Here is a 16,455-nt window from a genome sequence, read left to right as displayed (position 1 = left end):
ACTGAGATCCTAGCTACTTTTTATCTGACTCTGGACTATGAATTTATTTAACATCTGTTATATGCTAACATTACCAATTTTTATTCTTTGTCCAGGTTCTATTTTGAAGCTCTCTTAAGCTGCATAAATTAGTAAGATAGGCTAAATAAATATACATTTGATTCCTAGTTGTTAATTCAAGGCTGAACCTAATGTTATCAGAAAATTAACATGTGTGTCAACATAATAAAAAAGAGAAGAAATACCGTGTTTCCCCAAAAATAAGACCTAGCCGGACCATCAGCTCTAATGCGTCTTTTGGAGCAAAAATTAATATAAGACCTGGTCTTATTTTACTATAATATAAGACCAGGTGTGATGATGTGATGTGATGTGATGTGATGTGATGTGATGTGATGTGATACCGGGTCTTATATTAATATTTGCTCCAAAAGACGCATTAGAGCTGATGGTCTGGCTAGGTCTTATTTTGGGGGAAACACGGTAAGAAAAGAATGAAAGTCTTATTCCTGGGGTTATTTTAGAGGATACAGTAGGAAAAAAAAAAACTTGAACAAATATGATTGGACCTGGATATACACAAAAACATAACCAAATAGCAAAATGTATGAATTAACTAGTAGAGGTATAGATGTAGTCTTTCTCTTTTTATGCCTCTATATTTTCAATCATTTCTTCTTTCTCCATCTTCTGTACTTTTACATCTTACCTTTTGCAAACTCTCTACCCCCTTGTATTCCCCACCATTTCTCTTTATATTTCTACTCCCTACGCTCCCACTCCAACATTATCTAAACAGGTTTCTTCTCTTTCTGTTAAGTAATATGAATGATGGTGCAATATAAATAACTTTCCCAGTTTTTAGTAAATATGCTCAAGAGAGCAGTGAGGCTCAGGTCAAATAGCTAGAGAGCTTACTGGTTTTCTAACTAAAACTGTCAGTCACAATACGTAGTTAGATATCCAATAGAGTCATCCTATGCCTAACCATTGTGAAGTTCACAGATAGACACATTTCAATCTTAGAGAAATGTAGGTTGCTGCTCCTGTTACTAACAACCAGTTGCTTTGAGTGCTATGTATGTATAGTATTGATAATACCTGTCCTCAAGTCCTGGTTTATTGGGTGTTTTCTGAGGATAATAAAACATGGTACAAATGGTATCTTCTTGACTCTTGGTCGCCTCATGTTGTTTCTGTGCCTGTGATACCATGTTGCTTAGAGTCTGATGCAAAGCTGAACTCCAGTTCATATTTGGTATCTTTGCTGGAACTTTCACCAAGTCTTCTTCTCCACTCCCACTGCTGTCACTAAAACTGTTTCTCCTGGATTGGGATGTGCACTGTTTCTTGCTTTTGTCAGACATTTCATTTTCATCTGAGCTGGTGCCTGGCTCCACACATGCTGGTTGAGAAGCGTCTTTATTGTTGTTTGGAAGTTCTTGTGCTGGTGAATGCAGTGGGGTCTGTAATGGACACATTTAAAGAAATCAGAGTGTGACAACTTACATTAACTTTAGAATACGTAATTGAAAATGAACATGTTGAATAACAGCATTTTTTAATACAGTATTCAATTAATTGTTTAATAATTAAAGTACTTTTGCTCATTATAGAAAAAGAATTGTATATAAAAATAACAACTGTTAATATTGTACAACTTATACTTTAAATCAGAATTACAGTTATGCTCTATATATTGTACTTTGTACCCTATTTTCAAATTTTAGGTTTCTGCATTTTATGAGGTTCTTAAATATGTTTTGAAAACAACTGCATACAAACCGTGTAATAATCCTACAGATGGCTATACCTTTAATTTATTTCAGAATTCTCCTTTTATTGGATACAGAGTTGTTTCTAGCTTTCTACTATTAATGGAAATCTAGGAGAACTGCTTTGTATGTAGATTTTCACCTGAGTTTCTCATTATTTCCTTGTAATTTTCTATAAAACAGAAATAGAATTTTCTGTAATCAGCACATAGGATGTTTTGAAAGGCTTTGTTAAATATTTCCAGATTGTTCTTCAGAAAGATTGTATCAATTTAACTACTCATCAAGAGAATTCCACCAGTTCCTAACTGGTATCCTAAATCAATGTAATTTCTTAAAATGCTATTTATAATACGCTTTACAGAAATGTTATTCCTACTAATGTCTTTCTGAAACTGCCGTTTTCCCTGATATAAGGGTTAAATTTGCTGGGGCCAGACACTCCTACTTTTCATGTTCACTTGTAATGGAACATTATTTTAAGTACACAGGACAAAGGCTGTCTTTTTTCAGTTGTATTATTATTCATCTATGTATGGGTTCCTACCAATTAGTATGCAATTTAAAAATAACCATAAAAATAGATTTTGGATCCTTTAGCTATTCCTTGATATAAGAAAATGAAATGGACAAACATACCACTTACTCTGTGATTTCTACTATTAAAAGGCAAAAAAAAATCTTAAATAATTCTCATTTTTATCTAAGCTAGTTTAGAATGAGGATTATGTTCTCCAATTTGGTTCAATGAAGAAATAAAAGGTTTTTGTAGCCACTACTTTATGTCTTTTTCTATTTATGCTTAGAAAACAACTTCCTAAATTCCTAGAATTCTAGAATTGGAAGGGCGAGAAGAGAAAGTGAATTAAATTACTTTATATTAGAAAAATAGAATGCACTCAGAAGTGACATACTGAAGAAGTAACTAGGATAAAACCCAGGAGATTAAGCAATGATGAAACCACTAAAGCTGAATTCATCACTCAATTGATATTCTATAAAAATATAAATTACTTTTCATAGGTCTCACCAAAAGAGCAGGGTCGATTTCCGGTAGGACACCAGGTGGAGGTCTACAGAGAAGCAAAGACACTTCTGGGGATGTTCCCCTGAGAGCAGATATAACTTCCTGGAGTACCATGAATGACAAATGAATACAGTTAAACCAGCATTATGAAATCATTCTGAAAGGCCAGTCCATCTCATCATTAAAAATGATGCACTCCACATGCCAGGGACTCACCTGCTGAGATAGTCCTTTCAAAGAGGCTCCATTCACTTTCAAGATAACATCTCCCACTTCGATTTTTCCACTTTCTGCTGCTGGCTGTCCAGGAAAGAGCTTTTTAACCCTTACTATGCTGGTATTCATTTGGTCGGGTATAACATTATCTTCTCGAGAAAAACTGAATCCTAGTCCTGAGCTATTTTTAAACAATTTTACCTCAAATGTATTCTCTGGAGAAAAAAAGATATAAAAATTTTGAAGACTCTTAATATGCTATGTATACATAGGAACATACAAACAAATACACTTTTAGACACATTTTTATAAAGCCCATTTCTACCACATTTATAGCTTTATATGCACTTATTGAATTCTTATTCTATACTCAAATCCTATTTCATACTCTCTATCAGTAAGAAAAGTTAACTTAATGAACTAAGCTGAGTGAACTAACTGCTTGAACAGAATGGAGGGCTCTAAAATCAGGATTCTGAAAATGAAATTATGCTTAAATGCCACGTGTTTTAAGACTGTAGAATAACAGAGAAAAAGAAGAAAAAAAATTCAGAGAAGAAGAATGAGAGAAATTCAGGTATACAGTAGGAGAGAGATAGTAACAAGAGCAAAACAAATGTTAGAGAAGGGCATGGGGAAATAAGATGACATTCTTTCTAATGTTTTGGTGTGATATGATGTAATCCAGTAAAGTGCGATGACATTGTAAAATTCTCATCAAGAAAAGAAAGAAAAAGAACAACCAGAAGAGAATGAAAAAACGTACTTAAAGAAAGAATGATGGAATAAATAAAGAATACAGGGCAGTGAGATAAAGTGAGTACATTAATTTTACTTTCATAATCAGAAAAAATATAGGCTGGGGTACTTTTTCTCCTTATTTTTGGGACTAAATTCACAATTGTAACATTTTTGTAATAAATAATGATTTAAAATAAGAGACAAAACAATGACTATCTACCCTCACCATCACTTATAAAGGACATTCATGCCCCTTAAAAGGACGATAAATGGAATCTCAGAATAAAGGGTACTTTTGGATTATAAACACATTTAGTCTTAGGAAAAGCTCATTACTACGTCAATCTTAATTTTCTTATTTTACTATCAATTAGTGGTATGTACAAGGGCTGTCAAAGTTTGTAGGAAAGATATACCTGTAACTAATAAAAAAAAAAAGAAAAAAAAATTTGTAGGAAAGACCAGTATCTGGGAAGTATTAAGAGAATTTCTATCCAAGGTTAACTTGACAAATCTATAAAATTAAATGGAAACATAGAAAATATAAGATTCAAGGTTTCATATGGGTTTGAAGACATTCTCAGCAATTATTTATATTTATTTTTTTTGCCTTGTAAATATCATTTTTAATTTTACAACTAATTAAGGTACTATTAAGTGACCATAATCTATTTTATGCCTGACTTCATTATCTAGTCTTTCAGACACTAAGAGCTGCAAATATGTGTTTTGTTTTTTTAAAATTCACTATAGTGCTGTGTCAGATTATTATTTAAACTTGACAAGGATAATTAAAGAGACTCAGGCATGAATTGTGATTCAACATGCAAAAGTCAAATTTTGAATAAGCCGGGATAAGTTAAAGGTGAGATGACAGTTTTGTGTGGCCTGACCTTCAGTGACAAAGCTGTAGTCTTTGACCGGTGTCATTTTCTTCATCATTTTTTCTGGGCCTTGAGCTTGGGCATCTGGATCCGGCAGGGTGCACTGTGGGGTTACGGGGACATGTTCTTTGGATGCTGGAGACTGTCCCTTTTCTAACAGCAGATGAACCAACTGGACAAATTAAAAAGTACTTCATTAAATAAAAAGAATTATAAGTAGATAAAATTTCAGGACTTTGTTTAGTTGATAATATAAAACCATTTAAAGTAAATACCTGGTTTACCAAAATATAGGTAGAGAGAGAAAAAATATATAAGGACAAAAGCAAGGGATTGAAAATTTCAAAATCAGGATTTTATTATTTTCTATATAAAAAAGATAAATGATTAAAAAGAAAAAACCTATTATAAAAATAACGTAACCATGTTATAGAAAATTTAAGCATTTGAATAAAATCACCACTGTATTATAATATAAAGATCATTATAAAGAATTCGGTAAGTGCCCTGACTGAAAATGTATTAGATGGAAGTGAATTTAGCCTTTGGGCTGAAGAATGACTAGAAGTGAAAATCACTTAGATGTTTATGAAAAATTTAAAAAATGCAATCTCCACCATTCCTCCTATCAGATCTCTGGTTATATTTGGGCTAAATGTGATATGATATGGAAAGCCAGTTTCCTCAGCAAAAAATGTCTTTGTCATAATACTTGCTTCCTAATTTGGAGGAAACAAAAATACCAGAATGTTTATACAAATCAGGCTTGCTTTCTTGACTAATAAATTTGGAGATCTCAATGAGATTGATGTTATTCACAATTATGTTCTTCTAAGGTATCTTACAAATTTGGTATAACAATCTATTACCTGTCCTGTATTTCTCAGTGTTTCCACAGCTTGCTTATGGGTAGCTCCTTCCAGACTAACTCCATTGACAGCTAGGACACGATCACCTATAAATTAGGCAGTCATTTTGAAAGAAGCAAATCATAAAATATCATCATGCTCTAATATTTTGGGTATTGTTTTACACTAATTTGTTTGAGAAGAGACTCAGGGTCTGGGCAAAACTGTCACAGTTTCTTTAATATGAATTTAATTTCTTTTCCAATTCTATGGCTAATCCTAGGTACATTTTAGAACAAAATATTGTATAAACTGTAAAATCAATTTAAATTATGGAAAAAGATAAACTGAACTACCAATATAGAGCAACTGGAGGGAACCAACTTAGTTAGCTCTTATTAGAAATGTAGATATCAGTGTTTTTACAAGGGCACTCTCCCTTTCTCATTCTCTGGCAATTTGTTTACAAGACATGAATTAAAACACTGTCAAAATATTTTCTGATACTAGAGAATAAACTAGAGAATAAGAAAGGAGATACTAGAGAATAAGACAGGAGAATTTTTTGGAATGACATCAAGGAGCTTTGTAATGCTGAAGTCTTAATTCTGTATGTTCTTATGTTATGAATAATTTGAAGGTCTACATCAACTTTTCAATTTCTTATTTATTTGTTAAAGTGATAATCCTATATATATATAATTCCCATATACACACAAATACTCTACCTTTGTGAATTCTACCATCGAACTCTGCTGCTCCCTTGGGAATAACAGCTTTCACGTATATACCACCATGTCTGACACTCGTATTCACACCTCCCTAAGTGGAAAAAGACAAATGAAATAACATTTTGTAATATGAAAAATTTCACACTCCATTTTTCAAAGCTGAGACCTAGAAAGCATCAGCCAAAGCAGCCACATAACATCAGCACATGCAATTACTTCAATACGCAAGAATATTCCTAGCTAAGTTTTCCAAATATTAAAGCAGTTACTTTTAGGAAAAACTCTTTATTCAAAAAGTAACAACATGCCAGATCCTGACAATATGAAGAATTGCTCTTCCTTTGCACGTCTACACCATGCATTATGAGCAAGCAGAAAGGAAAATCCATCTACGTAAAATTAGTGTGAGAACATAACTGTCAGAAAAAACAACATGTGGAATAATATACTTCAGATCATATTTGCTAATCTGAAAGCAAATCTCACGAGTCAAAGAAAATTATTTTTTCATTTTGAAAGGTTTTGGGAGATAAGTTTAGTTATAGTGTAGATGAAATATAATGAGTAGATTCTCCATCTCCTGTGGATATACAGCTTTTATTTCTCTTCACAATAGGAACATAATAAAATTCTAAAGAAGTTAAAGGCAAAAGGAGAAGGGTTATAATATTTTAAAAAGTGGTAGAAAATTAGATATTCTTTTTGATATCTGTATATTAATAGTGCTATTTCTACCATGTTTCTAAATGGCTTTTCATACAATACCCTTCAAATATCATAAATGATAATGTTATAATTTAGGGTATAGTGCATTCATCAATAGAATCCTAAAGTAATTTTACCAAGTAGTCTATGCTCATGTTTTAATTACCTTAAAAGTACACATATTCCTTGGGAATCTGTAATATTAAGATACTAATCATGCTTATAAGTTATATTACAGAGAGAAAGGGCATAAAAACATACATTAGACTTTAATTTATGACGTAGTTTAAAATGTATTGTACCACATTCATGCAGAAGCTATCAAATGTATACAAAGCATACTTATTAATTTTGTATTTTCCAAGTCTTGTACTAGATTAAGCAAGTATGAAATCTATGGGGGGAAAAGGCAGCATTTGTCTAACCTTTTTTTTAAAACCACAGGAAAAGTGACTAGTACACTGAAGTTTTCAAAAAAAATTTTTAAGGTATTATTCAATTTTTAATTTTGGAAGTATTTGACAAGTTTCCTTTTTGAAGAAAAATAATTTAATTAATAAATTGGCATATAATAGGCTGCTGGAAATGGAGAAGAGAAAACAGTTGAAAACCTTGTCAAACAGTACCGTGACACTTATCCCCAAGCTGTTATCATTTTTAGCCAGTTCAACCTCAAAGATATCTCCAGGTTTAGGAGGTGATGAAGGAAAGGTTTTACAATTCATTTTGTTGGATGTATTCACTGAGGAAGATTCCTTAACAAAGAAAAACAGACAAAAGGATTTCTTGTTAGACTCAAAATGAATTGCTACTGGAAGATTGAATATGTTTTTTGGAAAAATTAAGAAGAAGCAAGATATTAAGGGATAGAGTCAATTCAAAGATGATGAGGGCTGGAAGAGATCTTAGAGATCATCTAATCCAATGCCTTCATATTTTATGGTTGAGGAAATTGAGGTCCAGAGATTAAAGTGCTTGCTTCAGATCAAACAGCTAGATATGGCAGAGAGAAGCCCAGAACCCAGTTCAAACTTGGCTTTTACATAACCCTTTGCAATGCTTTTTATACTCCCAAATTTAGAAATTATTTCCATTTCCTTTAAAAATCAATATATTAAGTGTGATTAAAACATACAGTGTTTAAATTAAAAAAATATTTTGTTACAGTAAGAGACACATTGCCATTAAACCCCCTCAAAATACTCCCCCTCGCTTGGAACATATTTATCTCATCCTTTCCACTTTCTGAAGTATTTCTTGAAGTCCTCTTTCATGAGTGTCTTTAGTTGTCCTGTCGTGGCTGCCTCGATGTCCTGAATCATATTGACTTTGAGGAAGAGCCAGAAGTCGCACGGTGCCAGATCCGGTAAATAAGGTAGATGAGGATACACCGTAATGTTTTTATTTGACAGAAATTACTGTACCAGAAGCAATGTGTGACACAGAACCTTTCCATTGTGATCAATGCTGCTGTGGAGTGCCATCCAATGGAAAGGCAGGGATCTTCAATACAGGAAGTGGCACGATGAAACAGTGTGTGACAAGTTTCAACTTGTTCGATGCAGTCAGTGGGGTGTGAGCTATGGTTGAGAGAAGGTGTTTGAAGTGTGCTGTAAATCATCCTACATTATAACAACGTTCCGCATCACACATTGCTTCCAGTACGACAATTCCTGTCAAATAAAAACATTATGGTGTGTCCTCATCCATCTTATTCACCGGATCTGGCACCGTGAGACTTCTGGCTCTTCCCAAAAGTCAAAAAGATTCAAGACATCGAGGCAGCCATGACAGCACAACTAAAGACACTCACAAAAAAGGACTTCCAGAACTGCTTCAGAAAGTGGCAAGAATGATGGAATAAGTGTGTTTGAAGCGAGAAGGAGTGTTTGGAAGGGGAATAATGGTGAGATGTCTTTTAGTGTAATAATTTTTTTTATTTAAGCAGTCACTGCACTGTTTGATCACACCTCATATATCAAGCAGTAGCTTTTAACTTAGAAGTTTCTAAGATGAGTTGGCTTCATGCTTACTTTACTTATGTTTACAAATCCAATATACACATAGGCATAACAGCTGATCCCCATTTATAAGGGCATAACCCTCTTATGAGGAATGTTGGTTTTTCAGTGAACGAAGGGCTTAAGGTTCTTTTCTGAATCTGCTTTGAATGTGAGTTTAAATTTGTATCATTTCTAGGAAATGAGCAATTCTCTGTGTTGTTGTTCTTATTGTTATCATACATTCAGAACCTCAGAAGAATTTACGTTATCAATAATAAAATCAAATGCCCATTACAAAAGCTATTTAGGAACAATTTTTTTTTAGATAATAAATTCTCTTATAAACATTAAGTATGCAAGAGATGAACAACTTGTAGAAAAAAAAATATTATTCATTCTGTTGTATTATCAGGTAGCAAGTTCCCAGAATAGCCGTTCTAGAGTTAGTATTGAAAGCTGGTAATTTCTCTGAAAGTTAGCATTAAATGCAGTAGCAGTTAGTAGCGTAATATATAAATTATTCCTCCTTTCCAGAATAATGTAAGCAGTTTACAGCAGGTTATTCTGCTCTGTAATATATTTGCTGTAGTTTGCTTTGTTAAATGAAAAAACAAAGATTCAAATTAAACTATGCCTTTTTTGGCGTTTGATGATCCTGACGGCTGGAATAAGTGGCTTCATCCATGTCTGAATCTCCACGGTCAGAGTAATCTGTTGCATCAGAATTGCCTGGTTGTTTCACTTTGCTTTGGTTACTGTCAGTAGAAGTCCTCTTTTTCTCAGTAGCTTTGGATATCACAGATGGGGAGGGGCTGCCATGTTGTGATTCCTGCCAGGTTCGGTCACCTACATGGCTGGCAAAGAAACCATTGACCTGGCTCTGGGACAAGCTGGCACTCTCGGTCCTGGAATCTTGAGAACTCAGGCTTCCTTCCCGCAGGCCCCCAGACAGCCCAAAAGGGCTTTCTGAGATGTGTCTCGGGGTAGCACGTGGCCAGCGGTGCTCCTCAGAAGAATCTATAGTACCGTCTTGCATGTAGAGAGGCTTCTTCATATAATTTTTCATGCCATTGGCAATGTGCACAGGAGTAGAAGGCACTAAAAGTCAAAATCCATCAATAAAAATAACAGGTTAGTGACACACATGCCTGTGCTTACACACATGCACAATGTTCCCTGATGACTGCTGGGAGGATCTTACATGGGATAATACATGTACAACACCTGACCTGGGACCTGGAACCATGACAAGGACGCAACAAATACAGAAGGTGATTTCTGTTTCCTCTGCTCCCTCCTTTGTTCATTCTTGAGGCAACTTCTATTGAAATGCGTACCCCTTCACCTTAACTCCCCATTTCCATTCTCTAAGAACTATTTCAAGTGAGTTTCCTCTGTGAAGAATTTCTTGATTCTCTAACTAGATAAAGATAATTTGGGTCTCCAAAAATCCTTGATTTTTGTTTAATGGTTATTTACATATTTGTTTTATACTGTCCTATTAGATTGCATTTTTTGGACTCCAAGTAATTATCAAGAAATGTAACTCCAGGAAGCATTTGAGATCTTGCTCTCTGGCACATGTCATCACTTTGTCTCAAATATTCTCTTATAAACATTCAAAAAAATGAAAAAAGAAAAAAAGAAAGGTAACTCTAAATTTTTTATATATAGTTCTTATCAAAAGCTACTTAAGGAAGTTTTCTTAAGACACAAACCACAGAAGACACATGCAAAAGAATTACAAATGCAAATTTATAAGAAATTAAAAGTTTTATGTAGCAAGGAAAGTCAAGGAGAACTTAAAAGAGTAATGAGCAACTGGAGAGAAAATATTAGGAACAATAACAAAAAATAATCAAAGAGTAAAAATCTCTAATATACAAAGAGTTTCTAAAAGTCAATAAGAAAGAGTTTAAAATGCCTATGGAACAAGGGCATGATATATAGACTGGAAATTCAGAGTAAAATCATCGAAACTAATAAATACAATGGTATGTAAACAAGTGTATTTATTGGAGCAACTTTTGTAATAGAATTATAGCTAACCTAGATGCACAACAAAAGAAAAAATTAAATAAATTTTGATATACATAAACATAAAATATAATGCCACATTAAATGGATATATATTCATGGATTCCAGAATATATTGAGTAAGCAAGTTACAGATTGATATTCAGAGTATAAATAATAATTGTAGTTTTAGTGAAAAACAGTGTATGTATACACACATGCATTATTTTTTTTTTTTTTAATTTATCTATAAGATACACAAGGCTACATATATACCAAGCAGTTTCCCTAGGAAACAGGATAAGGGGACTTTTAGTTTTTACTTCATAGGTTTCTGTATAAATTAGATTCGTTTAAATAAACTAGTACACATTCTATAACTTCAAACAAATTAGTGAACAAAAAGCCTTCCTCTCTGGCAGTTGATAATTGAGGAGAGCCCGAGATACACACTGATAATGTTCTAGGTTTTTTGAGCTTTATCTCTTTTCAAGTTACGCTACAGTATAGCTACACACCACAATTAATCTAGCTTTCTAAAAAATAATTTCATAGAACTATACCTTATCAATAATTTCACAGAACTATACCTTATGCTTTTAACTTTTATTGAGGCTGGATAGTGAAAGATAAAATAACCACATGAAAGTCTGCTGGGGAGAAAGCTTTATCGATCCCCACACCAGGTAAAGTTCTACTGTTACATGCTCGCTCAGCACCTTGGACTTCTTTCTAACACTTATCTAGTATTTTAGTTGTTCAATACTTGTCACCCCCACTAAAGTGTAAGTTCCATGAGACTAGGGGTTCTGTGTCTTGTACATCACAGGCCTTCAATTGAACAAATGAATCAATTTCCTATAAAACATCTATTGAAAACAAAATTGAGAATCACTTAGAGCATTATTCAGGGAGAAAATCAGTTTCTTTGAATTCATATGCTTCTTTTGCCAAAATAATGGTGAGGAATGGAATCCAATGTTCTGGTTTTTTTTGGTCCTAGCTGCTTAAAACCCAGAAGTATGCCGCCCCATTTTCAACTGCTATCGCCTTCCTTTCCCTAGACAACAATTAGATCCTAAGGCTCTTTTGGGCAGTGGTGGTGTTTTCTCTCTGTTATGTCTCTTCATAGTAAACAAGTGCTGAAAATATTATTTATATAGGTATATGTTATATATACACCCAACATATATATATAGTATTTAGTGAATAAAAGAAGAAACCATAGTCATCGGTATAAAATGCAAGAAATTTTTACAATGTATGATTCACCTGTATAAAATTTAAGAAATTTTTTTCACACCATATGGCATGAATGTTTGGTTTTTGTTTCTATTTTATAATTGTTTAAAGTTATGCCTAAAATTCACTATCTAAACCATCTATGAACTAATTCTTTTACATATTTCCCAGTATCTTTGGGATGAAAGTAATTTACATGTACCAGCACATCAATGTTTTTGAAAAATACTGTTAACAATGACAACTAAAACTCACATTTAAGTGCTTAATAGATACCAGGTAATACTGTTAACAATGACAACTAAAACTCACATTTAAGTGCTTAATAGATACCAGGTAATACTGTTAACAATGACAACTAAAACTCACATTTAAGTGCTTAATAGAAACCAGGCAATGTGCCAATCTCTTTACACGCATTATCTTATTTAATTTTCACAATTTACAAGATAAGCATTTATATATTCACCATTTGATAGATGAGCAGAGTGAGGCTTAGCAAGTTCAAGTGATGCACTCAGTACACAGTATTAAGCACTCAGTACTCAGTACACAGTATTAAGCGGCCGAGACAGACTCTAACCCCAGGCTCTGGAGCCCTGCCCACTGCCCACTGCAGTGCACGTCCAGTGTGGGCTTCTTTCACAAACACTGCCCTACCACTTGAACCTCATAACTACTCTGTGCAAGGCAGACAAGGCAGACCTGAGATCCTTTCCTCTTTATAGAAAGGAAAACTGTGGCTCAAGGGGACTTAAGTCACACAGCTAATAAGTGGCCCAGGAATGGCTCAACCTCAAGTCGTCTGACCTCTTCCAGTACCTTTTCTCCCACCACATGCCAATGGCAGATGATCAGATAAAATGATATGGTCTTGTTTTTAAATTTCCGGTATGTAGTTATCCTTTTCCTTTGTATAATCTGATTCAGGACAGGACTTCATCAATAAGTATTATGTCACTGTATTAATTAGGCAATGATAAAACATTTTATTTCTGATTTGGCTTAAGAAATGATGGAAAACACCAAGTACTCAGGAGGATTTACTTACATGACATCAATTTTGCACAGCAAATCTATTTTAATGCATGTACAGTTGACCCTTGAACCACACAGGTTTGAACTGCATGGGTCCACCTATACACAATTTTTTTTCAATAAATACCTGTACTGTTTTCAATCTGTGGTTGGGAGTCTGTGGATGCAGAGGGCCGATGGTGTGCGCTGATCTAAGCCATATTATACAGGGGATTTCAGCATTCGTGAATTTTGGTATTCACGGGGGGCCCTGGAACCAATCCCCTACTGGGAGACAACTTAAGTGTTTGGGGTGTCAAAAGACATACAAAAAATTTCAACTGCATCGGGGGGAAGGGATCAGCATCCTTAACTCCTGGGTTGTTGAAGGGTCAACTGCCTTACTAAAGAAGAAGGAGATAGAAAATCTTTGAAGTAGTGAATGAAAGAGTTATACTGATGCATAAAATTAAAACAATCAAAACTATACATTTAAAATTTCCAGAAAGCAAATAAGGAGCTGAAATCTAATTTATTGGGCCAAGGTATTAAAGTTCCTGTGAAAAGTGAAACAGAACACACAGCTAAGAGACATTTACAACATTACCTTTGGATATCTTTTCTTTTGGCTGAGAGATAACCAGTGTCACATCTTCAGGTGCATTTTGCAGAATTTCAATTGCAGCATGATGGCTGACCCCCTCTAGGCTCACGCTATTTACAGATATCAAACGGTCTCCTGTAAAAATAGACAATCCAGTATTTTCAATGACAAAGAGAAATCCATGCTAAACCTTAGAAATGTCATGCTCCCCTCATTATTTTTGTTTTGCCCAAGTTCCACTTTTGACATCTCTGTAAATTCCTGCCTATCAATATATAAGGACTTAGGAAATTACCTAAAATGTAAAGTACCTGGCTTTAAGCATCCATCCAAGTCAGCTGGTCCTCCAGGGGTAACTGAACTAATAAACACACCTAGGTCCAGTCTTCCCATCTTCTCTCCACCAATAATTTGAAATCCTGTGAAACAGCACATTTAAAAAAGGTCTCCATGATACTGGTACTTTCAATGACTAATGATTAGCTTGTTTAACACACAGAAGACTATTACAGCAAATATGACTAATAGGTAACACACATGAGATGGGACTGTTAAATTTGGTGGAAGTACTGCTTGTAAGTGCTTGGTAAAGCACTTCACCTTTGACATTTCCTGGTTGGGCGGGTGGTATAGGGGCTGTGGGTGGGCAGCCAGTATCCTGATCAGAAGCAGGTTGGTGCCTCAACGCCAATGCTATGCCATAGACTTTAAGAATCTCACAGTGACTTACCTAAGCCACACTTTGCATCTTTTTTCAGGTTCACCAAGGTGATCTCCCTTTCTGGTGAAGTTACTATGCTCCATCTTTTGTGTAGCACATCTATTGAAAATGTAAAATTTTAAGATAAAATAAATATAACATGCTCATGCATTAAGACTGTCTGCTTAACATACCTCATTAATAGATTTCTTGGTCACTATAAAAGTACATTTTAATGACTGTATGTTATCACATTTATTCTTTATAAATGATTCCCTGTGAAATAAGTATATTTCAGTTAGAAATGAGTAAATAAATATTAAGAGGTTTAATAATTTGAGAAGATTTACTCAGCTAGTACTGGCAAGAGCCAAATCTTAAATTTAGGTTTTCTGACTCCATGTCTTTCTGTTGCATCACAGTTAACTTCCTGAATTTGACAATGCTCAATGTGTTAAGAGTTTCCTACTAATAAGTGGTTGACATTTTTATTTATCACAAGTAAAACATTCATGGTAAGTTCTGGACTTAAACAGCAATAAGAAAAAAATGATTTATTTTTTAAAATGTCATTAATAATGACTTGGCTAGCATATTTACATTCTCAGAGGACTTCCATTTATTTCTTATTTTATTTGTGGAACAACCTCATGAGGTAGATAAAGAGATTTTTAATCATTGTTTCGTAAATGAGAAATCACAGTTCATGACTTATTCAACATTACAGCTAGTATCACTGTCCAGCAAAATGTCATTAAGTCAGTACTTGGTTATGCTGGTTAAATACTACAATTAATTTTTTCTTATTTCCACTTGGTTTTTTTTTTTTTTTTTTTTTTACATTGGGTAATCATTCCAAGTGTCTCCTAAATTAAACCAGTAAATATGTCACTTAATTGTCATTTTAATAACATTACTTCATTTACTTAGCAATCTGATCGTTTGAAAAACACACACTCTCTTGTTATGACTGAAATGCACGGCTTCTTCCCACCCACCCCTCTATTTATGTGTTGAAGCCCCAACTCCCAGCACCTCAGAATTTGACCATATTTCGACATAGGTTTTGAAAGAGATAATTAATTTACAATAAAGTCTTTAGGGCAGGCCCTCATCCAGTATGACTGTTGTCTTTTGTAAGAGAGATTTGGATACAGACATGTGTGCACAGAGGGAAGACCATGTGACGACAGAGGGGAGACTGCCACCTACAAGCCTTGGAGAGAGGCCTCAGAAGAAATCAATGTTGCTAACAACTTGATCTCAGACTACTAACCTCCAGAACTGTGAGACAATAAATTTCTGTTGTTTACACCCCTAACCTGTGGGACCTTGTGGTGGCAGCCCTAGCAAATCAATACACCTCTTCACGTCAATTACAATTTGATAGTTCAAACTGGTCTGTGTGTGAGGTGGTGGTAGTGGTGCTGAGTGAGTTCAGCAAATTCAGATACTTTTGTAAACTATATCTTCAAATTCATCTCTACATAGCTCTTAAGCACGTTGAAGCTTTTTGAAAATTAGGGGTTATTTGCCAACAGATGACTACCCATGGATTTAAGATTGTATTAATTTGTTGTAAAACAAGTAGTAACTTTGTTGTCCATGTATTAATGCTTAAATGATGTATATGTGAAATAAGCTCCTTTATTTTCAGAAAATGAAAACAATCGTTTACTCTCTGGAGTGAATTCATCTTGTCCTTTAAATACCAAGTATTACTGCAAGTTTGCTAGTTCCCTGTAGTATGCATGTGCCTATCTTGTTGTCTCTTTTTGACCAAAACTCAGTTATAAACTTAGTTATAATTAACGAGAGTAACAGTAATTCAGTATTCCTAATTATTGAGACGCCCCCCAAATCACTGGACAGTGGCGTGAAGCGCCTTCTCCATTAGGCATAAATGTATAAGCATAAACTCCATGAATTAGTGAGTGCCTCGCTTA

General features: G+C 34.3%; 1 protein-coding gene across 9 annotated transcripts in view; it reads right to left on the bottom strand.

Annotated features, from left to right (window-relative positions):
- Nucleotides 1-16,455, bottom strand: part of PTPN13 (protein tyrosine phosphatase non-receptor type 13) — a 177,248-nt gene that overhangs the window by 32,934 nt on the left and 127,859 nt on the right. For 5 of the 9 annotated variants that reach the window (XM_033106401.1, XM_033106394.1, XM_033106393.1 and 2 more), the window contains 11 exons: nt 14,540-14,629; nt 14,121-14,228; nt 13,813-13,944; nt 9,565-10,028; nt 7,539-7,682; nt 6,220-6,313; nt 5,513-5,598; nt 4,653-4,815; nt 3,019-3,233; nt 2,806-2,904; nt 1,102-1,466 (listed from right to left, as the gene is read on the bottom strand). In XM_033106401.1, coding sequence (XP_032962292.1) covers nt 1,102-1,466; nt 2,806-2,904; nt 3,019-3,233; nt 4,653-4,815; nt 5,513-5,598; nt 6,220-6,313; nt 7,539-7,682; nt 9,565-10,028; nt 13,813-13,944; nt 14,121-14,228; nt 14,540-14,629 — 1,960 coding nt within the window. The remainder of the gene's footprint in view (nt 1-1,101; nt 1,467-2,805; nt 2,905-3,018; nt 3,234-4,652; nt 4,816-5,512; nt 5,599-6,219; nt 6,314-7,538; nt 7,683-9,564; nt 10,029-13,812; nt 13,945-14,120; nt 14,229-14,539; nt 14,630-16,455) is intronic. The other 4 variants (XM_033106395.1, XM_033106396.1, XM_033106400.1 and 1 more) reach the window with 2 other exon arrangements.

The sequence above is a fragment of the Rhinolophus ferrumequinum genome, chromosome 5 (assembly GCF_004115265.2).
Source record: "Rhinolophus ferrumequinum isolate MPI-CBG mRhiFer1 chromosome 5, mRhiFer1_v1.p, whole genome shotgun sequence".
Taxonomy (NCBI): Eukaryota; Metazoa; Chordata; class Mammalia; order Chiroptera; family Rhinolophidae; genus Rhinolophus; species Rhinolophus ferrumequinum.
Note: the sequence above shows the minus strand (reverse complement) of the source record. Positions and strands in the feature narration are given on the sequence as shown.